The sequence below is a fragment of the Bidens hawaiensis genome, unplaced genomic scaffold (genome assembly GCF_021521415.1).
Source record: "Bidens hawaiensis isolate Kalapana, Puna unplaced genomic scaffold, B.hawaiensis_p1.1 tig00009443_1, whole genome shotgun sequence".
Lineage (NCBI taxonomy): Eukaryota > Viridiplantae > Streptophyta > Magnoliopsida > Asterales > Asteraceae > Bidens > Bidens hawaiensis.
The window spans coordinates 64,319-83,551 of NW_027491698.1; the positions used below are offsets into that span (position 1 = coordinate 64,319).

Consider the following 19,233-nt stretch of genomic DNA (forward strand, 5'->3'; position numbering starts at 1 on the left):
TTTTTTTACACTTCTTGTGCCTAATTTAGCACCCTTTTGAAGTATAGGGTGGTGGGTGTAACTTTTGACTAATGAAAAAGCCGCCTGCTGTTTATAAACACAAGTTTGAAAGATGAAAACACACAAATGAAACTACTTTTGATCATATCATCATATTCATCTGGGTGTCTTGTTTTACTGACTTTTAAGCAAGATTTCATGAAAAGATTTGATTTTTATGTTGATTTCTTCAATGTCTTTTGATATTAGTTAAATCTTGAGTTTTTAGACAACACCCTCCAAGTATTTCTTTGTAATTCATTGATTGATCACAGTTAGTTAAATTCAAGATTCTTGAATTTTGATGGTGAAAATCTTGAATTTTGTCATAATTTGTTCAAAGATTGATCTTTTGACAGTTGAACTTGTGAATTAAGTGAAACTGTTGAGAGGTTGGGGTTTTGGTTGGAAGTGAATTGGGAGATGGGATTGGGAAGTCTTCTTACTCCCACAGTGGGTCCACCAATAAAGCGGCGAGCGGGTTTGAGAAGGAAACAGGCAGGCAGAGGCTCTTACAGGGGTAGTTAGAGGTTGCAGAGGGTAAAAAGGTCATTTTAGTTTCTGTTTGGGGGTGGGGTGTTCTATAGTTGGTTAACATAGTGGGGATGAAGATGATGAGTGGTGGTGGTGGCGGCGAATTGCACCGACTTCTCAAGAATCTGTGTTTTAACACTGACTGGAAGTATGCTGTTTTTTGGAAGCTCAAACATCAACCTCAAATGTAAGATCATGTTCATGTTCATGTTCAACAACTTTACTATCTACATGTTTTTTTGTCTTTTGTTTTAATATGCATATGTAATTTGCCCAGGGCCGGCTCAACATTGTGGGAGGCCTAAAACTAACTAAAATGTTGAGGACTTTTTATTTTTTTTCTTTATGCGTATAGCGCTAGAGAGTATACAAGAATTACAGAATATGGATGATATACTGTGATAATGAATATGAAGCAATCATCTTTAGCTTGTGGCTCATCATTGAGTTACTAATTATAAAAGAACTTTACTTTCAAAATCTCATAACACGTAACTCTTATTTAAGATGGAGGCTCTATAAATCTGGAGGCCTAAAGCCATTGCCTTATTTAGCTTACCCACGAGACGGCTATGAATTTGCCTAAATTAATAATAATCAATCAAGTAAATAGTTTGTATAAGAGGTTATTTAATTTTGGCAAGTGGGGGGCAAATATGTAATTTTAGCATGAACTAACCAAAATGGGAATGTTGGTAGGATGTTGAGTTGGGAAGATGCTTATTGTAACGATAAAGAGAAAAACGATTGTTCAGATATCAACAACTGGTTCAATAACACGAATGACAATTTGAAGGACGAGTGGTATGCACAAGATCATCTTGGATTAGCTATTGCAAACATGTCTTATCGCATATATTCTATTGGGGAAGGGTATGTTGATAAATAAAACTGAATTACATTTGAGGTGGTTACGTATAAATTGGATTGTTTATCGTGCTTATTATCCGTGTGTTTGTAATCTTTGTTGGGCAGGGTCGTTGGACAGGTTGCAGCTACGGGTAAACATCAATGGATATCAGGAAATCAACTTGTTAATAGTTTGTATTCTATAGACACGGTGAGCTATAACTTTGATATCGCTAATACTGTACTATATTGTATTATATTAATAATATATTTCTTACGCTTCATGTTAATTTTCAGCATTTTGACGGATGGAAAACACAATTTACAGCCGGGATCAAGGTATGTCACGCTACATACAACAAATTTGAAGTATTACTTTAACGATATAGTTTCGACAATCATATTCAACATGTTACTTATTTATGAAGATAGTAATTTTGTTGGGGCAAAAGTTAACTACCCATTTTGACTCGTTACAGAACTAGCCAGACCTACTCATTTTGCCGCTCTAATCCTATTTATGAAATGATAGTTTTGATGTCTTTATGCTTTGTAGACCATCGTTGTTGTCGCTGTTGGTTCATATGGGGTTGTACAACTCGGCTCTTTAAAAACCGTAAGACTACTTTAAGTATTTACTTCTATCTCATGTTTTATCTATAAGTTTTTTTGTATTATAGGCACGTAAAAGAGTTAATCACATCAAGCTTTTTATTAAGCTGTCTTTAATATAAAATATGCAGATCACCGAGGATTTGAAGCTCGTGAATCATATTAAAGAGATCTTTTTCGAGCTACATGAACCTTCTCCTTGTGTGGTATATATATATATATCTCTCTCCCAACCGTACCAAATTATCATTCTAATATTATAACTCATCACCCAACCCGCATATTTTGTCACATCCAGCAACTTACTATGCAAATTGTTTTACAGACGGAAATGTCTACGAATTCGGGTTCAGTGAGATCTCAAAGACATGTAAACAATCAAGATAGAACAACGAATAAGTGGACTAAAGTTAAAACGATCACCAATCATCAAGGAACAGTAAGCTCAACATCAGATACCGTCCGATCAACAACTTACAATGATCAAAACCATGACTTGTTCATGCCCACATTTCCGGAACCAGAAACCAACAATTCTTTCAAGTTTCCAGTTGGATGTGAGTTATATGAAGCACTGGGACCCACATTTTATAAGCAAAATAATGGTTTCGATTGGGACACAGTTACAACCGAGACTGTAACCGTCGACCAGACAGCTGGAGACACAAGCAGCAAAAAAAGATCATGCTCTGAAAACCTCTTGGAAGCAGTTGTTGCTAATATGTGTTGCAGTGAAAGTGACACTAAATGGTCAACGTCATCTGGTCAACCAGTCAAACCCCTTCCCCGGCTACAACCAACCCTTAGTGATTTGCAAACCAGTGGTTCAATTTGTTACTCTTTCGAGCGTTCTTTACAAGGCTTCTCATCAACTAGTGTTAGTAAATGTAGTGAGAAGTTAGACGGGCCCCAAGAACCCGCTAAGCCCGGGAAAAAACGGGCTAGGCCCGGTGAAAGTGGTAAACCCCGGCCTAGAGATAGACAACTAATTCAAGATCGTATTAAGGAACTCAGACAGCTTGTTCCTAATGGATCAAAGGTAACCTCGGTTTTTCCAATAATATTCATTTTATGAATTTATTAAACTAATAAGTTGAAACAATTTGTGTCACACAGTGTAGCATCGATTCACTCTTGGAACGAACGATTAAACATATGCTTTTCATGCAATGTATCACGAAGCATGCCGATAAAATTGATAAATGTGCTGAGTCTAAGGTACCTATCTTTGTTTCTATCGTTTTCTATAAGCTTTATGTTCATAGGCCTATCAAGCAATAACATATTAATTTTTATTACCATTTGTAGTTGCTCGGGAATCAAGATCAGGGTTCAAGTTGGGCAATGGAAGTAGGAAACGACCTAAAAGTTTGTCCAATAATCGTGGAAAATATTGGTACCGAGGGGCAAATGTTGGTAGAGGTATAGTTGTGACTTATAACACCAGAAACCCATGAAATATTTTCAATTCTTGCCAACAATATTGCTTTTTGTGTGCACAGATGGTGTGTGACGAATGTGTTCATTTTCTAGAGATTGCTGAAGCGATCAGGTGCTTGGGATTGACCATTTTAAAAGGCGCAATAGACGCATATGGTGATAAAACATGGATGTGTTTCATTGTTGAGGTATACCATGATATTGACATAACCCAAATCGATTAACAAGTCAAACTTAACATGCGGCTAATCTAGTCAACGTGATCTATGCAGGCGGAGAATAACATAAGTATGCATCGGATGGATATATTGTGGTCACTCGTTCAAATATTAGAACTGAAGACAAAGACTTGAGTTTGTGATTTTTCTTGTAGAGTGATTATTTTTGTGTTTGATACCTTGGTTTGATCGGGATTTTCTCTTTTTATTTGGTATTATATTTTGCTGCAAGATTGATTGTTATGAACTTGTGATTTGGCTTGTGAATTTTCAAACAATGTGATAGTGATTTGCTGCTTGTTTATTTTGGGAATATAAAGTTTTTATATATTTTCATGAAAACAGGATTAATGATATTATAAAATATGGATACTGGTAGCAAAAACTTGATAATAAGATGGTTAAATTACCATCATGAAGATTAATTCTCTTATCATTTATTTCATCTTGACTTCAGTGAAAAGAACATGGCGTCTAACACGTGGATAATACTTTTTGATCTCAAGCTTGTTCTGCTTCAGTCTAGGATTCTTCCTCTTAACATAAAAAAAACCAGTTTCTGTTGATGACATCAACTTTATTAAAAGTTTTTTAGTTTTTTTCATCAATCCCATTGTTTAATCTACACAAACAGAATATCAATTAGAAACAAATACAGATAAAGAGAAACAAGTCAACATACAAAGTTAGCACACAAATTAAAGGAAAGTCTATTGATAAAATGAAAAACTTTAATATAAAACAAATCCCTAACATTAAATGGGTCCTACCATAACAACACCGTAGCCAACTATCCGGAAAGCCTCCATACGAGTTGTATGGAATGAGTATAGCCCAAATAGATTTAAATAAAATCTCATATTATCAACAACAAAGAAAACAAAACTAAAAAAAATCCAAACTGTTTTTCACAATTTGGTTGTGAGGAAAAACTTAACGAATATCAACGTCGATTAATATCAAAATAAAGTTAATTCGTTTTTCGCTTACCCCATCTTATATAAAAAGGGATTATTACAAAAAGATTAAAATGAAGTTGCTCATGTTCTCTTGATTGTCTAGTTTGATTAAAAAATAATTTCACGGGACAATATTTGTCCCTGTACAGCTTGTATAGGTGTGTATGAATAATGGGTAGGGTGTGTGTGTATAGGTGTGTATGAATAGTTGGTTATTATCAACTGCAAATCATTGAAAGACTTACGTTACCGGTGACGAGATCGGTGTTCAGTGTCGGACTGCCATTGTATTAAAACCCTACCAAAGGTTGCCTACGGGTTTCAAATACTATTAAATTAATTTCTGTAGAGTCCAAAACTATTAAAACATTTACACTTTTTCTCATGTTTAAACATTTGATTTATCACAGTCCTTGTATTCAGTTTACCAAACATTGTGATGCTGCCTTTTGTTGCTCAAATATTCATGGAATGTTTTCTTTCGTTACTCTTCTACGGTTCGGTTCGGTTCGGTTTGGTTCAGTTATTAGGTAAAACCCAAACTGAAATAGAAGCTATCGGTTGTTTTAGAATATCACCGATCGGTTTTCGGTTATCTGGTTATTCGGTTATTTTCGGTTTCGTTTTTTTATTGTGAATAGACATTAAAAAAAAGTACCTCATATATATTGAATTAAAAATACAAAGATAGGCATGTGTTACGTGGAACCAAACTAATACAAAGTTGTTTGAGTAGTAAAATTTAAAATTCAACAAAGTTCTTAATAAAAAAATACTAAAAGTTTTGCCCGAATCTTCATTCATTATCTTATTCATCTTCAAAGTTTAGACCCAATCTTCATCATATTCATCACCGTCAATGATAGATTCTTTTGGTGTTTTGTTTCCGTCAATATTTAGAAAAAACACGTAAAAAACATAGGTTCGATTAATCGGTTCATTTTTTGAAATGGATAACCGAACCTAAACCCAAAAATCGGTTTTTCGAAAAACTAAAAAATTAACCGTCGGTAATGATTCGGTTTAGTGTTTTTAGATGTTTGGTTTCGGTTCGGTTAATTCGGTTTTCTGCTCACCCCTAAGTAGAAATGCCCCAAATTCCAAAAAATAACAAGGGTTTGTGGTCTATAGTTACACATAGGCACGCATAGATGGCACAAGAGTAACAAGATCGAAAACACTTTTTCTTATGTAAAAGGGTCTCAATTTTATTATGCACTTTGAATCTTTAAAAAATTAAGACGGGCTTGAGTAAAGCCATCACCAAATGCGTTGTTACTAGTACTACTTTTATCCTATCTCATAACCTATTTCATCTAGCCAAATTGACCCTTTATGTTTCGGGACTAAAATCAAGGTGAATTAGACAAGCAAGTCTAGGTGGTGTAGTCGGTTAGAGCAAAACTAATTTGTAGAAACATGATTTATATTTTTCCTAAAATGAACCCCCTAGATGCTGAGATGTTACTTGTTACGTGACACTTTATTTGCAAGCATTTTAAAGGCTTTATCCTGTTATAAATGAATTTTATTTGAAGGCAGATTAAGAAAAAAAAGAAGCAAATCAAAAGTGTATTTTATCAATGAGTCAAGTTGGCATGCTTTGTCATACTTTCTAAATGAACTTTGGTGAAAACTAGCAAACAAGTCTGGGTGGTGTAGTCGGTTATCGCGCTAGTCTCACACACTAAAGGTCCCCGGTTCGAACCCTGGCTCAGACATTCCTTTTTTTTCTAACGTAATAACATTTTGATTTATGTTGGTTGGGATTTCATATGTTGCCAAATGCTAATAAATTGCATTAGCATTTGAATAACATAGAAAATATGTTAGTGTTTTTGATAATATTTTCACAATAGTTTATAATTTGTTAGGGGTGTTACTCAGGTTGTATTTTCAGATTTCGGGTTTCCCGGGTTTAACAAACTTATTTCGAGTACTCATACTTGACCCTAATCTCCCCCGGGTTATTTGGGTTCGAGTTTTATGAGTACTCATGACTCTTGACAGCTGTTATGCCACCACAAGAGCATAACTGTTTGACGTAACACACGGATGTCACTTGAGGTTGAGATCCGAAGTGACAACCCTCGCAATGCCTAGCTCAAACCCTTTATTGACAATAACCACCTAAATTGACACAAAGTGGGGATCGAACTTGAGTCTCTATTAGAAAACCAAAACCTTCCTACCACTAGACCACAAATGGGGATAAATAATTAGTTAATACATAATAAACAAGCCGAATACGAGCTTGATAAAACAACCTACGAGCTGAGTTCAAGATTTATAAAAGGATTTTGAAATGGGCTATTAAAAATAAAATAACATATTTTACAGCATTTAAAATTGATATATTTTATAAAGACCCTCACACTCAAAACTCGTTCTCTCTATTTTGCTTGGGCTACACAATTCGTCGGTGAACTTAGATTTGTTTGAATGCGTGATTTTCGGTCGAGTTTTTAGAAAACTGTCGACGAAGCAGAATCAGCACCCCATGACATTTGTCCAGAAGGCCAATTGCGAGTGTCGTCTCATTTGTGTAGTAGAATCCATGATAAACTTATATATAGCTTTACTAAAAGAAAAAGAATGTAGGATTGTTGTATTATTTATATTTACATTCGTATTTGCATTATTCAATAATTTTCACTCGTATGGTACATACACGAGTCAGTAACTTAATATCTTTTTAATAAGAAGTCACTAGATGCTGAGATTTGGGTGAAACTATACTTGTAAGCATTTTAAAATTTTGTTTAATAATGGTAAATTCCTTTTGAATCATAAATACTTGTACGATATCAACATGATTGTTTGACAGTATGATGATTGGATTCATGCCTTAGTTGTCATAGACCTTCTATATGGGAATTGATTTTGATGGTTGATTTTTTGTGTATTTGCAGATGGAGTTTCAATCGGAAGAAACTATTATGGTTTAACTACCGGTGAATGAGGGTCCAACTTACCAATACCAAAGGTGTATATGCATCATACAGATTCTAAGTGTTTTTATTAAGGTTAGTTTATGACATTGTTCGTGTTTTTAGATCCTGCAATTCTAGTTATAAAGTTTAATATTGATACCGCTGATAATGACAATGATGGTTCTTCGGATGGTGATTCGAACTTTGTCCTTTGACCTTTCACTTTACTTTGCCTCTTTTGATTCATAATATAGAATTATAATTTTCATTTTATGCAGCCAATTTGCAGAATGACAATCCTGTTGTTAATATAACTGCTATGGATAAAGAGATGTGGCTGTGGAAATGCAATTTAATCCTTCTGGCGCTCAAACAATGGTGCCACCACCGACGAATGGGGCAGTAGGCACGGGTATATAAAATTAGAATACAAATTTTTTGGATTTGTGTATGCTGTTTTATGTTTATATCTTATGGATTAAATGTTTAAATTAATTAAGTAATGCAATTATCTTACCACAGGATGAACATGAACTGAAGAGGTAGAAATGAAAGCAATCTAATCGAGACTCAGCTAGGAGATCGAGAATGCGCAAGCAAGTAGTTATTATACGAATCCATAAAATTTATCTTGATTATATTGTTTTTAACGACTGTCGGAACTCAGAACCCATAAATGGGAAACATAATGCCATGCTAACCAATGGGACCAGGTAAACCGACATAACCAAACCGAAATAACGGAACCCAACCCAAAACTGATGGTATGGTTTTGAACCTCACTAATACCAAACCCAAACCGAATCACCGACCCGAAAGTTTTTGGGTCTGTGATTTTGGTCACCTCCATGATTTAACCCAAGCTTCACTTCACACGTTATACAGTTCATCTCATCCAACCTCTTGTATTTTGACGAATCGTATCTAAATTACTTTATAGACCGTCCAAGTATCAATTTCGGCTCAAATAAGCAGACTGCTGATAATGTCCTCCAAATCTTGGGAGACAGAGAGGTATTTGAAGTGGAATTAACATGTTAGGCTATGTGTGACGATTTCTCCAAAAGCGGTGCCATGTAGGTAGAGTGGTTCTAGTTTTTACACTTGTGAAATGTGCATGTTTTAAAGTTAATTTAACACACATTCGCCCTATGCTTGGTGTTCAACTCACGCTCGACGTGATGTTCCACTCCCAATTTCGGTGATTTGACAAACTGTGTTAGCCCATTACAGATGGTCTTTTATGGCAAAGGAAACTGTTGTGTTTCCGAGTTCATTTATCTAAAGAATGGAAATGAAAGGAAAGAAAAGTTTTTCCTTTCCATTGCACTCTTTTCCTTTCCTTTCACTTTCACTTTCACTTTCCTTACAATTTGAAAAGAAACACTTTCCTTTCATTTTACTCTTAAAACCTCCTTCTTTTCTTTCCTTTAATGAATATCTGGAACACCATTTTTGTTATTTCCTTCCAACAAAAAAACTCAGGAACACACTTTTTTGTTCTTTCCATCCATTTTCTTTTCTTTCTTTAAGTAATAAGGGCTTTCTATTGGATGGGAGTTTCAAACTTTGAATACTTTGGGTGGCCTCCATTTACTCAATTGATTATCCCGTGTAGTTTCTATAATATTATGTGTTTTTCCCCTTAGAATGACTGCGCATATGTATTTTCAGGTAAATATTGCACCAAAGGATGATCGGTTAAAGTCTTGTGCAGGTTTAAACATTAGCCAATTGTTAAAACAAGTCTTTTGTAATATTGTCATGACACAAAATGTTTAGATTAGAACAAGTTCATGAAGTTTTATTTTAAATGATGTAAATGAGATCTAGTAACATACTGAAGATGAAGACGAAAATTCCATATTAAAAAAATTGTCGTGATTTTAGATTTTTGGGTGTCACAAGTTGGTATTAGAGCCGGAGTATAAGAGATTCGAGTATGGTGATAAATACTCGAACTTAAACCTTAGTGCTTTTGATAACATGGGGTGTTCGAACTAAGACTTGATCGTGAAACCTGAAGCCAATGTGTCAGATGATGGTTTACTTGATTTACGAATTACAATACTTAAAAACAAAGAATTCTAAACCTATTCAGAGAAAATCTAATTTGATGAAACCAATTGATATACAAACCGACTATATTGATAGAGATTTTTATCTCTTAACGAATCATTCATGCATGAAACCTATTCACCACCATGACGCTATCCATTTTCAAACCTCAGAGAGTCCATAGCCAACTCCAGCTTGTTTCACGGTGTCAATGTATGGCGTCGGCGCCGGAGCTGCGCATTTGCATTGACAAGGCGACAACGGAACACGTTCTTCATGAGCTCAGCAACATCATAGCCGTTCTTCATGAACACCAATCTTTTAAACTTCTATGTATTTGATATTATATTTTGCTGCAAGATTGATTGTTGTGAACTTGTGATTTTGCTTGTGAATTCGCAAACAGTGTGATAGTGATTTGCGGCTTGCTTGTTTTGGGAATATAAAATTTTTATATATTGTCATGAAAACTGGACAATAATATTATAAAATTTGAATACTAATAGCAAAATCTTGATAATAAGATGGTTAAATCACCACCATGAAGATTAATCTCTTATCTTTTCATCTTGACTTCAGTAAAAAGAACAGGGCGTCTGACACGCGGATCATACTTTGTGATCTCAAGAGTCAAGCTTGCTGTGCTCAAGTCTTGGATTCTTCCTCTTACCATAAAAGAAACTAGTTCCTGATAACATCGGCTTTATTAAAAGTGTTTTTTAGTTTTTCTCATCAATCCCATTGTTTAATCTTATGTAGCACGGGAATGGGTACGGGACCAGGATACGGGGACGATGCGGGTACGGGAAACGACAAAAATAAAAAATCCAAGATACGGGTACAGCAACGATACGGCAAAAAAAATTAGAAAAAAGTACAAATATATTAACAAATGTAATTAAATATACTTAAAAGATTTAATAAATTTTTTGGTAGTAGTAGTTATTTCGAATTTATGAAGATACTAAGTAAAATATTTTTAGTTGATAAACAAGTAAATGCCGTAAACCGTAAGCCCACTTTAATTGCATAGCTTTTCTTTTTTTTTCAATATTTTGCACCATCTTCTCCTTTAGAAACCATCTTCAACCAACGTTATTTTCTACATACTTCACCCATCTTTTGATTTTTCTTAGCTCTTCTTTATATAATTTGAAAGTCTAAACCTAAAACCCTAAATTTATTATGAAACGTCCCGGAAACTCCGATGGATCCGTCCCCGTTTATCGGAATCGTCCGGGAAACGTTTCCGATGCGTTTCTTCGGCGTTTCTGTCCCAGACCATCCCCGGGACGGGGACTCAACCCTTGATGGCGTTTCCGTGCATCATAGGTTTAATCTACACAAACGAAACATCAATTAGAAACAAATAAAGATAAACAGAAACAAGTCCACATACAAGTTAGCACATAAATAGGAGGGAAGTCTATTTGAAAAAGAGGCAAAACTTTAACATGAAACAAACCTCTGACATATAATCAACATATATTGAAATAAAATTCATAAAATTAAATGTGTCCTGGTGTCCTATTATACCAACACCCTAGCCCACTATCCGGAAACCCTCCATACGAGTTATATGACTTTTTCCGTACCAGTAACAAACTTGTTAGAATTGCCATTTACCAAACTTTCATATGAGTCGCGTGACCCTATATGAGCAGTATAAAACAAGTATAGCCAAAATAGATTTAAATAAAATCTCATATTATCAGGGCCGTCCCCGAGAATCCTTCAGAATTTAAGGGCTCGGGGCGTATAAGAAAATGAGCCCTGAAAATAAAAACTCAATAACTTGTATATAAAAGTCAATATTACGACGATAATTATGATAACAATTAACAAAATAAAAAGTATTGTAACAATGATCTAATTTTATGATATTTCATAGAAACATCCAAACGATTTACAATGAAGTTTGCAACAAGCTGCGCCGCAACCCCCTTTTGGATAGCAAACCCAATCCGACTAAAAACAAAGTTTTGATTCTTATGGGCTGATACATTACTATACACAACTTTCTGAACCCTATTCAAAAGGTCCACGGCATCCGGAGCTAAGAAACCAAAAGTGTCAAAAGCGAAGGGGATAAACACGTGTTGATTCTCCAAACAAGCTCTCTCGTGTTTAGCAACCTTGCCCGATGCCGCCTTCAATGCTGCCTGACCTGCTACAAATCCAGTGTGAGTCTCTCATAACATTTTTGGTTATAAATCAAAAATCATTTTGCTCCTTAAATATAAAAAGTAAAATAATATGACAAAAAAAGTAAGAGACATAAGTTGAGAGGGGAAATATCAAATAAAATAACATACCTTCATTTATTTTTGTTTGAAATTAAGATTGGACCGAAACTTCAGTGGGTCTTGCAAACAAATAAATCCAAAAAAATGTGTGACACAAGTTTCGAAATGGAGAAACTCTCTTGTTGGAAGAGATATCCACCGTCTGCACTAAATTCTGTTTAATAATTTTCATAGGTTTTTAAATTATATAATAAATGTGAAAAAAGTTATGGGCCCTAAAATTAGGGCCTTGGGCTGTAGCCCTCCCTGACCTACCCACTGAGCCGGGCCTGCATATTATTAACAACATAGAAAACAAAACTAAAAAAACAAACAAACTATTTTTCACAATTTGGTTGTTCGGAAAAACATAATGAGTATCAAGGTTGATTAAAATAAAAAATAAAGTTATTCTTTCTTCACTTACCCGTCTTATATAAAAAAGATTAAAACGAAGTTGCTCGTATTCTCTTGATTGTCTGGTTTGATTAAAAAATAATTTCACCAGACAATATTAGACCATATACAACTTGTATAGGTGTGTATGAATAGTGGGTAGGGTGTATGTATAGATAGAGACAATTGTATACAAACTCTGTTTGAAATTTTTTATTCACTGGTTATTATCAAATTGAAAGGCTTGACGTTACCGGCGACGAGATCGGTGTTCAGGGTCGGTCTGCCAATGTTTTAAAACATAAAAACCTACCAAAGGTTGCCTACTTGTTTCTAATACTATAGTCAGGTGTACGCGCGATGCAGCGGGAAACAATACGTAAAGGTTGTTAGCAAGCCAAGCCTAGTTTAAACTCGATTCAAACTTCAATCCAAGCTCAACTTCAAGTCCGTCTTGATTATTTTGATATTTATATAATTTAAATTCTTTTAATCATATTTTTATAAAACACATGGAAGAAATTTCTTTTAAAGTTGAGTAATATTTAGATAATAATAAGTGGTCAAAGTTGTAACTATTCCTTATACTTTGAATTGTAATAAGTTTGTTTATGTTTTTATAAAAAAAGGGGCTAGATATGTAATTAAATGAAACATGAGATTGTAAATTTTATCCTTTAGAAATTTGTACATTCATGCATTATTTCATGCAGTAATGACTTGTACATTTTAAACTGTTTATGTGTTTTGATAAAAAATTATACTGAAATGTCAACAAAAATAAACACATTTAAATAGGTATGTTCGAAAAAAATTTAATCTTATTTTTGTAAGGCATATATGAAGAAAACCAAAAAAATTAAAGTTGAGTAAAAAGTGGGTAATCATGAGGGATCAAAGTTGTAAATATTTTCCTAATTAACAAAATTTAAGTAAAATTAAGGTACCATACTTGTAATTATTTTGATAAAAATTAAATGAAGTGGGTTTTATGGGTGTAAAAGACAATTGTATCCTTACTTAGAGATGTACATAATGCTTTGGGTGTTGTAAATCCCTTAAAAATTAGTGTATTAATTTGCCATTGTTTGATGGATTATATATAGTAAAGATTGAATTAAACTTTTTGTAAAGTCCAAAAATATTAGAACAATTACACTTTTCTCCTGTTTAAACAATTATCACAGTTTTGGTATTTAGTTTACCAAACATTATGATGCGGCCTTTTGTTGCTCAAATATTCACATGTGCCCAAATTCCAAAAGATAACAAATTATGTGCAGGTAACATGTGATTTTGGTTATGAGATTGTTTGACGATAGGGTTTGAGGCCTATAGTTACACATAGGGGAATGTTAATTTTCTGGTTGGCATTTCGAGTTTTTGCCAGAAGAAGTGACCTGATAACCAACCCAAATAGTTTCGGGTTGGTTTAGTTCGGGTTGTTCAGCTTTCAGGTTTAAATGCAAAATGAAAAAAAAAATTATTCACAAAATATCATCATTCTACTATATTAGAATAACTAGGTTAGAAACCGTGTATTACACGAGGCTGGATAATTATAAAAAATAAATAAATGCGATTTTTTTTGCATATAACAATATTAAATTATAAATAACATGGAATTACATAGTATGACTTAGTAGTTTGATTCCTCGGTAGTTACCACAACATTGGGCGTCTCCTTTGTTCTTATAGATAGCAGCGTTGTAGTTCCTATCTATAAGAACAAAGGAGACGCCCAATGTTGTGGTAACTACCGAGGAATCAAACTACTAAGTCATACTATGAAGCTATGGGAAAGAGTGATTGAGGTTAGACTTAGACGAGAAACTCAGGTTACGGTCAACCAATTTGGCTTCATGCCGGGGCGTTCCACCACAGAGGCAATACACCTTATAAGAAGATTAATGGAAAAGTATAGGGAGAAGAAGCGTGATCTACATATGGTGTTTATTGACCTAGAAAAGGCCTACGACAGTGTGCCACGACAGGTGCTCTGGGAGTGCTTGGAGGGTAGAAGAGTGCCAAGGAAATACATAGAGATAATTATGGATATGTATACCAGGAGTGAAACAAGTGTCCGTGCGCCAGTGGGGAATACTGATTTCTTTCCTGTAGAGGTAGGTCTTCACCAGGGGTCAGCGTTGAGCCCGTTTCTTTTTGCAGTAGTCTTGGATGAGTTGTCAAAGTCAATTCAGGGGACTCTCCCGTGGTGCATGATGTTCGCAGACGATATTGTGTTACTTGCTGAGAAAAAAGAAGATCTAAACATGAGGCTTGAGGAGTGGCGAACAGCCTTAGAGACAAAAGGTTTAAATATTAGCCGATCTAAGACGGAGTACCTCTACTGTGATTTTGGTGGGATAAATGACAATGAAGACGCACATATCACAATTGAAGGGCAGGTGGTCCCGCAGGTAACGAAGTTCAAGTATTTAGGATCATTTGTACAGAGCGATGGGGAATTAGACAGTGATGTGACCCACCGAGTTCAGATAGGATGGTGTAGATGGAAAGCAGCCACAGGTATATTGTGCGACAAGAGTTTCCCGACTCAACTAAAGGGAAAATTCTATAGGGTGGCAGTTAGACCTGCAATGCTATATGGAACAGATTGTTGGGCCATCAAGAAGGCACAAGTGCGGAAGATGGAGGTAGCAGAAATGAGAATGCTACGTTGGATGTGTGGGCACACAAGGCTAGACCGAATAAGAAACGTTGTGTTTCGCGAGAGATTAGGGGTGGCGAACATAGCAGACAAGATAAGAGAGTGGAGACTGAGATGGTTTGGACATGTAAAGAGAAGACAGACGAAGAATCCTGTTAGATCCGTAAAAAACATTACTATAGAGGGGAGGAGGGGTAGAGGACGACCGAAATTGACTTGGGATGAGAGGATTAGGCATGATTTGATAGACCTAAACCTCTCCGAGGACATGGTTGAGGATAGGAATTCGTGGAGAAGTAGAATTAAAGTTAAAGATTTTTAGAGAGAATTGAATACCTTAGGGCTTAGACTTTACTTATTTAGGTCACATACCATAATGGTATTTCCCTTACATATATTATTATTATTATTATAATTATTATTAGCTTTTATATTGCTGTTAAACTGTGAACTTATTATTAATATTATTATAATTAGTAGTAGTTTTTATATAACTGTTAAACTTTGATTTCCTTTATTTTGCTTCATACACATGTACTTAGAGCCGAGGGTCTCTCTGGAAGCCACATCTTTATTCTTTTGGATAGAGGTACGGTGTGCCTACATCCCACCCTCCACAGACCCTACTTATAGCCTTGCTGTCGGTGGGATTTCACTGGGCATGATTGATTGATTGATTAATTAAAGTGTATAAATAATTTTTTATATACAACACTTTACGGTATTATATGGTAACAACATTTGGTATGCAAACCAGGTGGTTCATTATCGAAAGAAAGAAGTGGAAAGTTTAAATAATAAACACAACACCATTATGAAAAATCCTTATCAAATGTACAAATAATTTATATTTCAATCCATGCCACAGTGGAACAAAAAATTCGCCTTAATAAAAAGTATATGCTCATTTACCTATATGTTTGTGTCTGTTTACGTTTATCCTATATGCTCATTTATGTTCGTTTTTATGTTTGTTCAAATTTGTATTCATTTAAAACTAATTAAACAAATTAAAACTAATGTGTACTCAATCACACTCAATTTGAGGACTAACAATATGCTAATTTTATAAATTGGATGTGGCTCAATGGTAGAACACTCACTTTACTATTGAGAGGTAGGGGTTTCAAACCTCACTACCACCAATTTATATGGGAGATATGAGGGATGACCCTGGCTTGCCAGGGTTCGAGTCCTGATCTCACTCGGTTTTACCGGCTCCTCGTTGTCGTGCCGTTTGGCGGGTGTGGAGTCGGGTTTTATCCGGTGAATCCCTCAACAGGTGGACCGCTAGGGCTCCGTCCGTCTGGACTAGTGGCCAGCTCGGGCTACCTTTAGCCAATGGGGGCCGCGTACAGAGTACCCGGCGTTACTTAGTTGGCCGTTCAAGAAAAAAACAATTTGCTAATGATATTCCCTAGAACCGAATCAACCTTCCTTTCTTTCTGGACTCCTGGCTAAAAGATGCTATCATATTGAACCAAACCATATTGCAAAATATACATCGGAACCAACAAACATGAATCAAACTTCAAGCCTAGTTTAACTGAACATCCACAACTCTAACTAAAACATTAATCAAATAGTTTTTGCTTAGGCAAAATCTGCAGGCACAAAATTTGGTCGATGACCAATTCGACCGAATGGTCAAACCTATAACTAAAGCATTACAAATACGCAGTCACATAACCACGTCCAATATTTATTGAAATGTGATGACAAAAAACACAAAAATTGTATTCAACATGACAACAAATAAAGTCATACTCAAGACGTACAAATAAGATTTCATCAACAGCCAAACAAATAAAAATTAAAGCATCTATGTTTATTGTTTTAAATTTTTATGCTAAAAAAAATACCTAAAGAGATTCAATAACCGTGGTAATTGTTTTTATTTCATTTTTGCTTCAACTCTGGGTGTTTATCAAATTACTCATAAACAGCAGTCATCGTGTTAACATTTTCTGTTAGTGCGGGTCAAACAAAATGATTACCAAACGGGTTGAAATTTGACCAGAGTATCAATGTTATCTTTAGCTATTAGACTTCTCATTTTCTTTCATTAGTCTTTCAGATTCCATAAAAGATTTATTTTCAGTCTCTTTCAGTTCCATCAACTGTCTTTTCAAAAAACAAAATATTAAAAGATATATATATATATATATATATAATATGTCAATTATATGTGTCGTATAGGTTTCTTACCAGTGTGTCAAACTTGGGTTTATACTCTAGAGTAGTTGAACTTTGAACTTTTAACACATGTAAACGGAAAGGATCATGAGTATATATATGTTATAATCAACGTTTTAGATCTCGTGATTTCATCAAAAGAAATAAATTCAAGAAGGTTCAACACCTATATAAAATTCTTGCAAGATAACATGTAACAACACATAATTCATAATTCCAATCTGTTTAATATGAACTGAATTGTTTTCTAAACATGATGCCATGGTATATGTGATTTGCAAGAAAGTATAAATGTTAAATCACAGTAAAGAAAAGCAGCACATTAGTATATCTAATGTTTAGATTTTGTGAATGTTGTTCATAACTATTTGAAATTATATGCTATAAACTATTGATTAATAATATATAGGGTGCAATTACTATACGCTAATGCCTTAACATACGATAGGTACGCGAGACGCTCAAAGGCAAAAAAACAAAGACAAAACCCTAAAACACTCAGAAAACGCTCACAAAAAATAAAACGCTCAGTCAAAAACAAAAAACGCTCAAAAACGGTTTTCGTGAAAAAAAGTGAAAATTGATCGATTAACCATCCAAAACTGTTTTTTTTCGGTGAACGAATGATTAATTGGATATGTATTGACGATTCCGATGTTTGGATATGATTTCATGGATCAATTTCGTGAAAAATGGATTCACGTAGTATTGTACGTTAAGGCATTAGTGTATTGCATCTTTTCTCATAGTATATATATCTAGTATGGTAACTTCTTCTAAATTCTATTTCAATATTTTCTAGAAACCTGCACACTTATGCGCACACCATCAAAGGTGCTCAAAACCAGTTTTGTTTCAACATTTTTCTATACATTGGTTGTCATGTTCGTGGAGCTTAACCTCTCATATTAGTGTTCAATATCTTTGGCCCGTTACTTGAGTTAAGTGATACAAATCATTTTGAGTTTTTCAATATGATCAAAAGGGTGCTCCATGAAATCTTACAGTTGTACAAAAACGTCCTCTAAACAACCAACATTCGTAAGTTTCTTAATCCAATTTCAAAAACCCTAAAGAATATAAAATGGGTGAAATTTCATATGAAAATTGTAAGCAGGGATGAAATAAACGAATACTCAAATAATATTCAGAGTTGTCTGGCCTAATAATAGGCCACGTGGCATAATTATATAATGGTCTAACAATAGGACACGTGGCATAATTGGGTTTTTGTTTATTATAATAGTAGATAAAAATTCAAACATAGTATGATAATCTTCAAAAGTCCCAAAACTAACTATAACACATTATATTTCAAACACCAAAGACTCCAAACTAAAACACATCTACAAACAAAAGACAATAATGTTTGGGTTGTTTTCAGGTTTCGTGTTTCTCGGATTTTTTGTTGAGAAAATATGACTCGATAACCGACCCATATAAGGCTCGGGTTGGTCGGGTTCGGGTATTCTCTAATTCGGGTTCGGATGGCTTCGGTCGGGTACGCTTAAAGACACACCCCTTGTTACACATACATACAAATAGATGGCACAAGAGTAACAAGAACAAAAACACGGTTTTTTATTAAAAGGATCTCAATTTTATTATGTGCTTTGGACCTTAAAATAGTTAAGATGACCTTGATAAAGCCATCACCAAGTGTGTTGTTACTAGTACTACTTTTATCCCATCTCATAACCTATTTCGATTTCATCTATTCGAATGGATCCTTTATATTGCGAGACTATAATCAAGGTGAATTAAACAAGCAAGTCTAGGTGGTGTAGTCAGTTAGAGCACAACTTTGTAGAAACATGATTTATATATTTTCTAAAATGAACCCCCTAGATGCTGAGATGTTACTTGTTACGTGACACTTTATTTGCAAGCATTTTAAAGGCTTTATCCTGTTATAAATAAATTTTATTTGCAGGCAGATTAAGAAAAAAAGAAGCAAATCAAAAGTGTATGTTAATCAATAAGTCAAGTTGGCATGCTTTGTCATACTCTCTAATTGAACTTTGGTGAAAAATAGACAAACAA

At 34.6% G+C, this 19,233-nt stretch overlaps 1 protein-coding gene and 1 non-coding gene across 2 annotated transcripts; both read left to right on the forward strand.

Moving 5' to 3' along the window:
* The first annotated feature begins 141 nt into the window (after positions 1–141).
* Positions 142–3,997, forward strand: LOC143532325 (transcription factor EMB1444-like). The gene is made up of 11 exons (XM_077027410.1): positions 142–760; positions 1,273–1,446; positions 1,549–1,633; positions 1,720–1,761; positions 1,979–2,038; positions 2,166–2,240; positions 2,360–3,073; positions 3,151–3,252; positions 3,343–3,456; positions 3,537–3,662; positions 3,747–3,997. The coding sequence occupies exons 1-11, from the start codon at positions 645–647 to the stop codon at positions 3,825–3,827; spliced, it is 1,689 nt and encodes a 562-aa protein (XP_076883525.1). The 5' UTR covers positions 142–644; the 3' UTR covers positions 3,828–3,997.
* Positions 3,998–6,298: 2,301 nt separating this feature from the next.
* On the forward strand, positions 6,299–6,372 carry TRNAV-CAC (transfer RNA valine (anticodon CAC)). Its single transcript has one exon. It is a non-coding gene; the product is annotated as a tRNA-Val (tRNA).
* The last annotated feature ends 12,861 nt before the right edge of the window (positions 6,373–19,233 follow it).

Excerpts from the sequence above, each read along its gene's own strand:
- LOC143532325 (XM_077027410.1), top strand. The coding sequence starts at position 645 with ATGAAGATGATGAGTGGTGGTGGTGGCGGCGAATTGCACCGACTTCTC. Across the intron at positions 1,447-1,548 it reads ATATATTCTATTGGGGAAGG|GGTCGTTGGACAGGTTGCAG; the intron begins GTATGTTGATAA and ends TTTGTTGGGCAG. Across the intron at positions 3,663-3,746 it reads GGATGTGTTTCATTGTTGAG|GCGGAGAATAACATAAGTAT; the intron begins GTATACCATGAT and ends TGATCTATGCAG.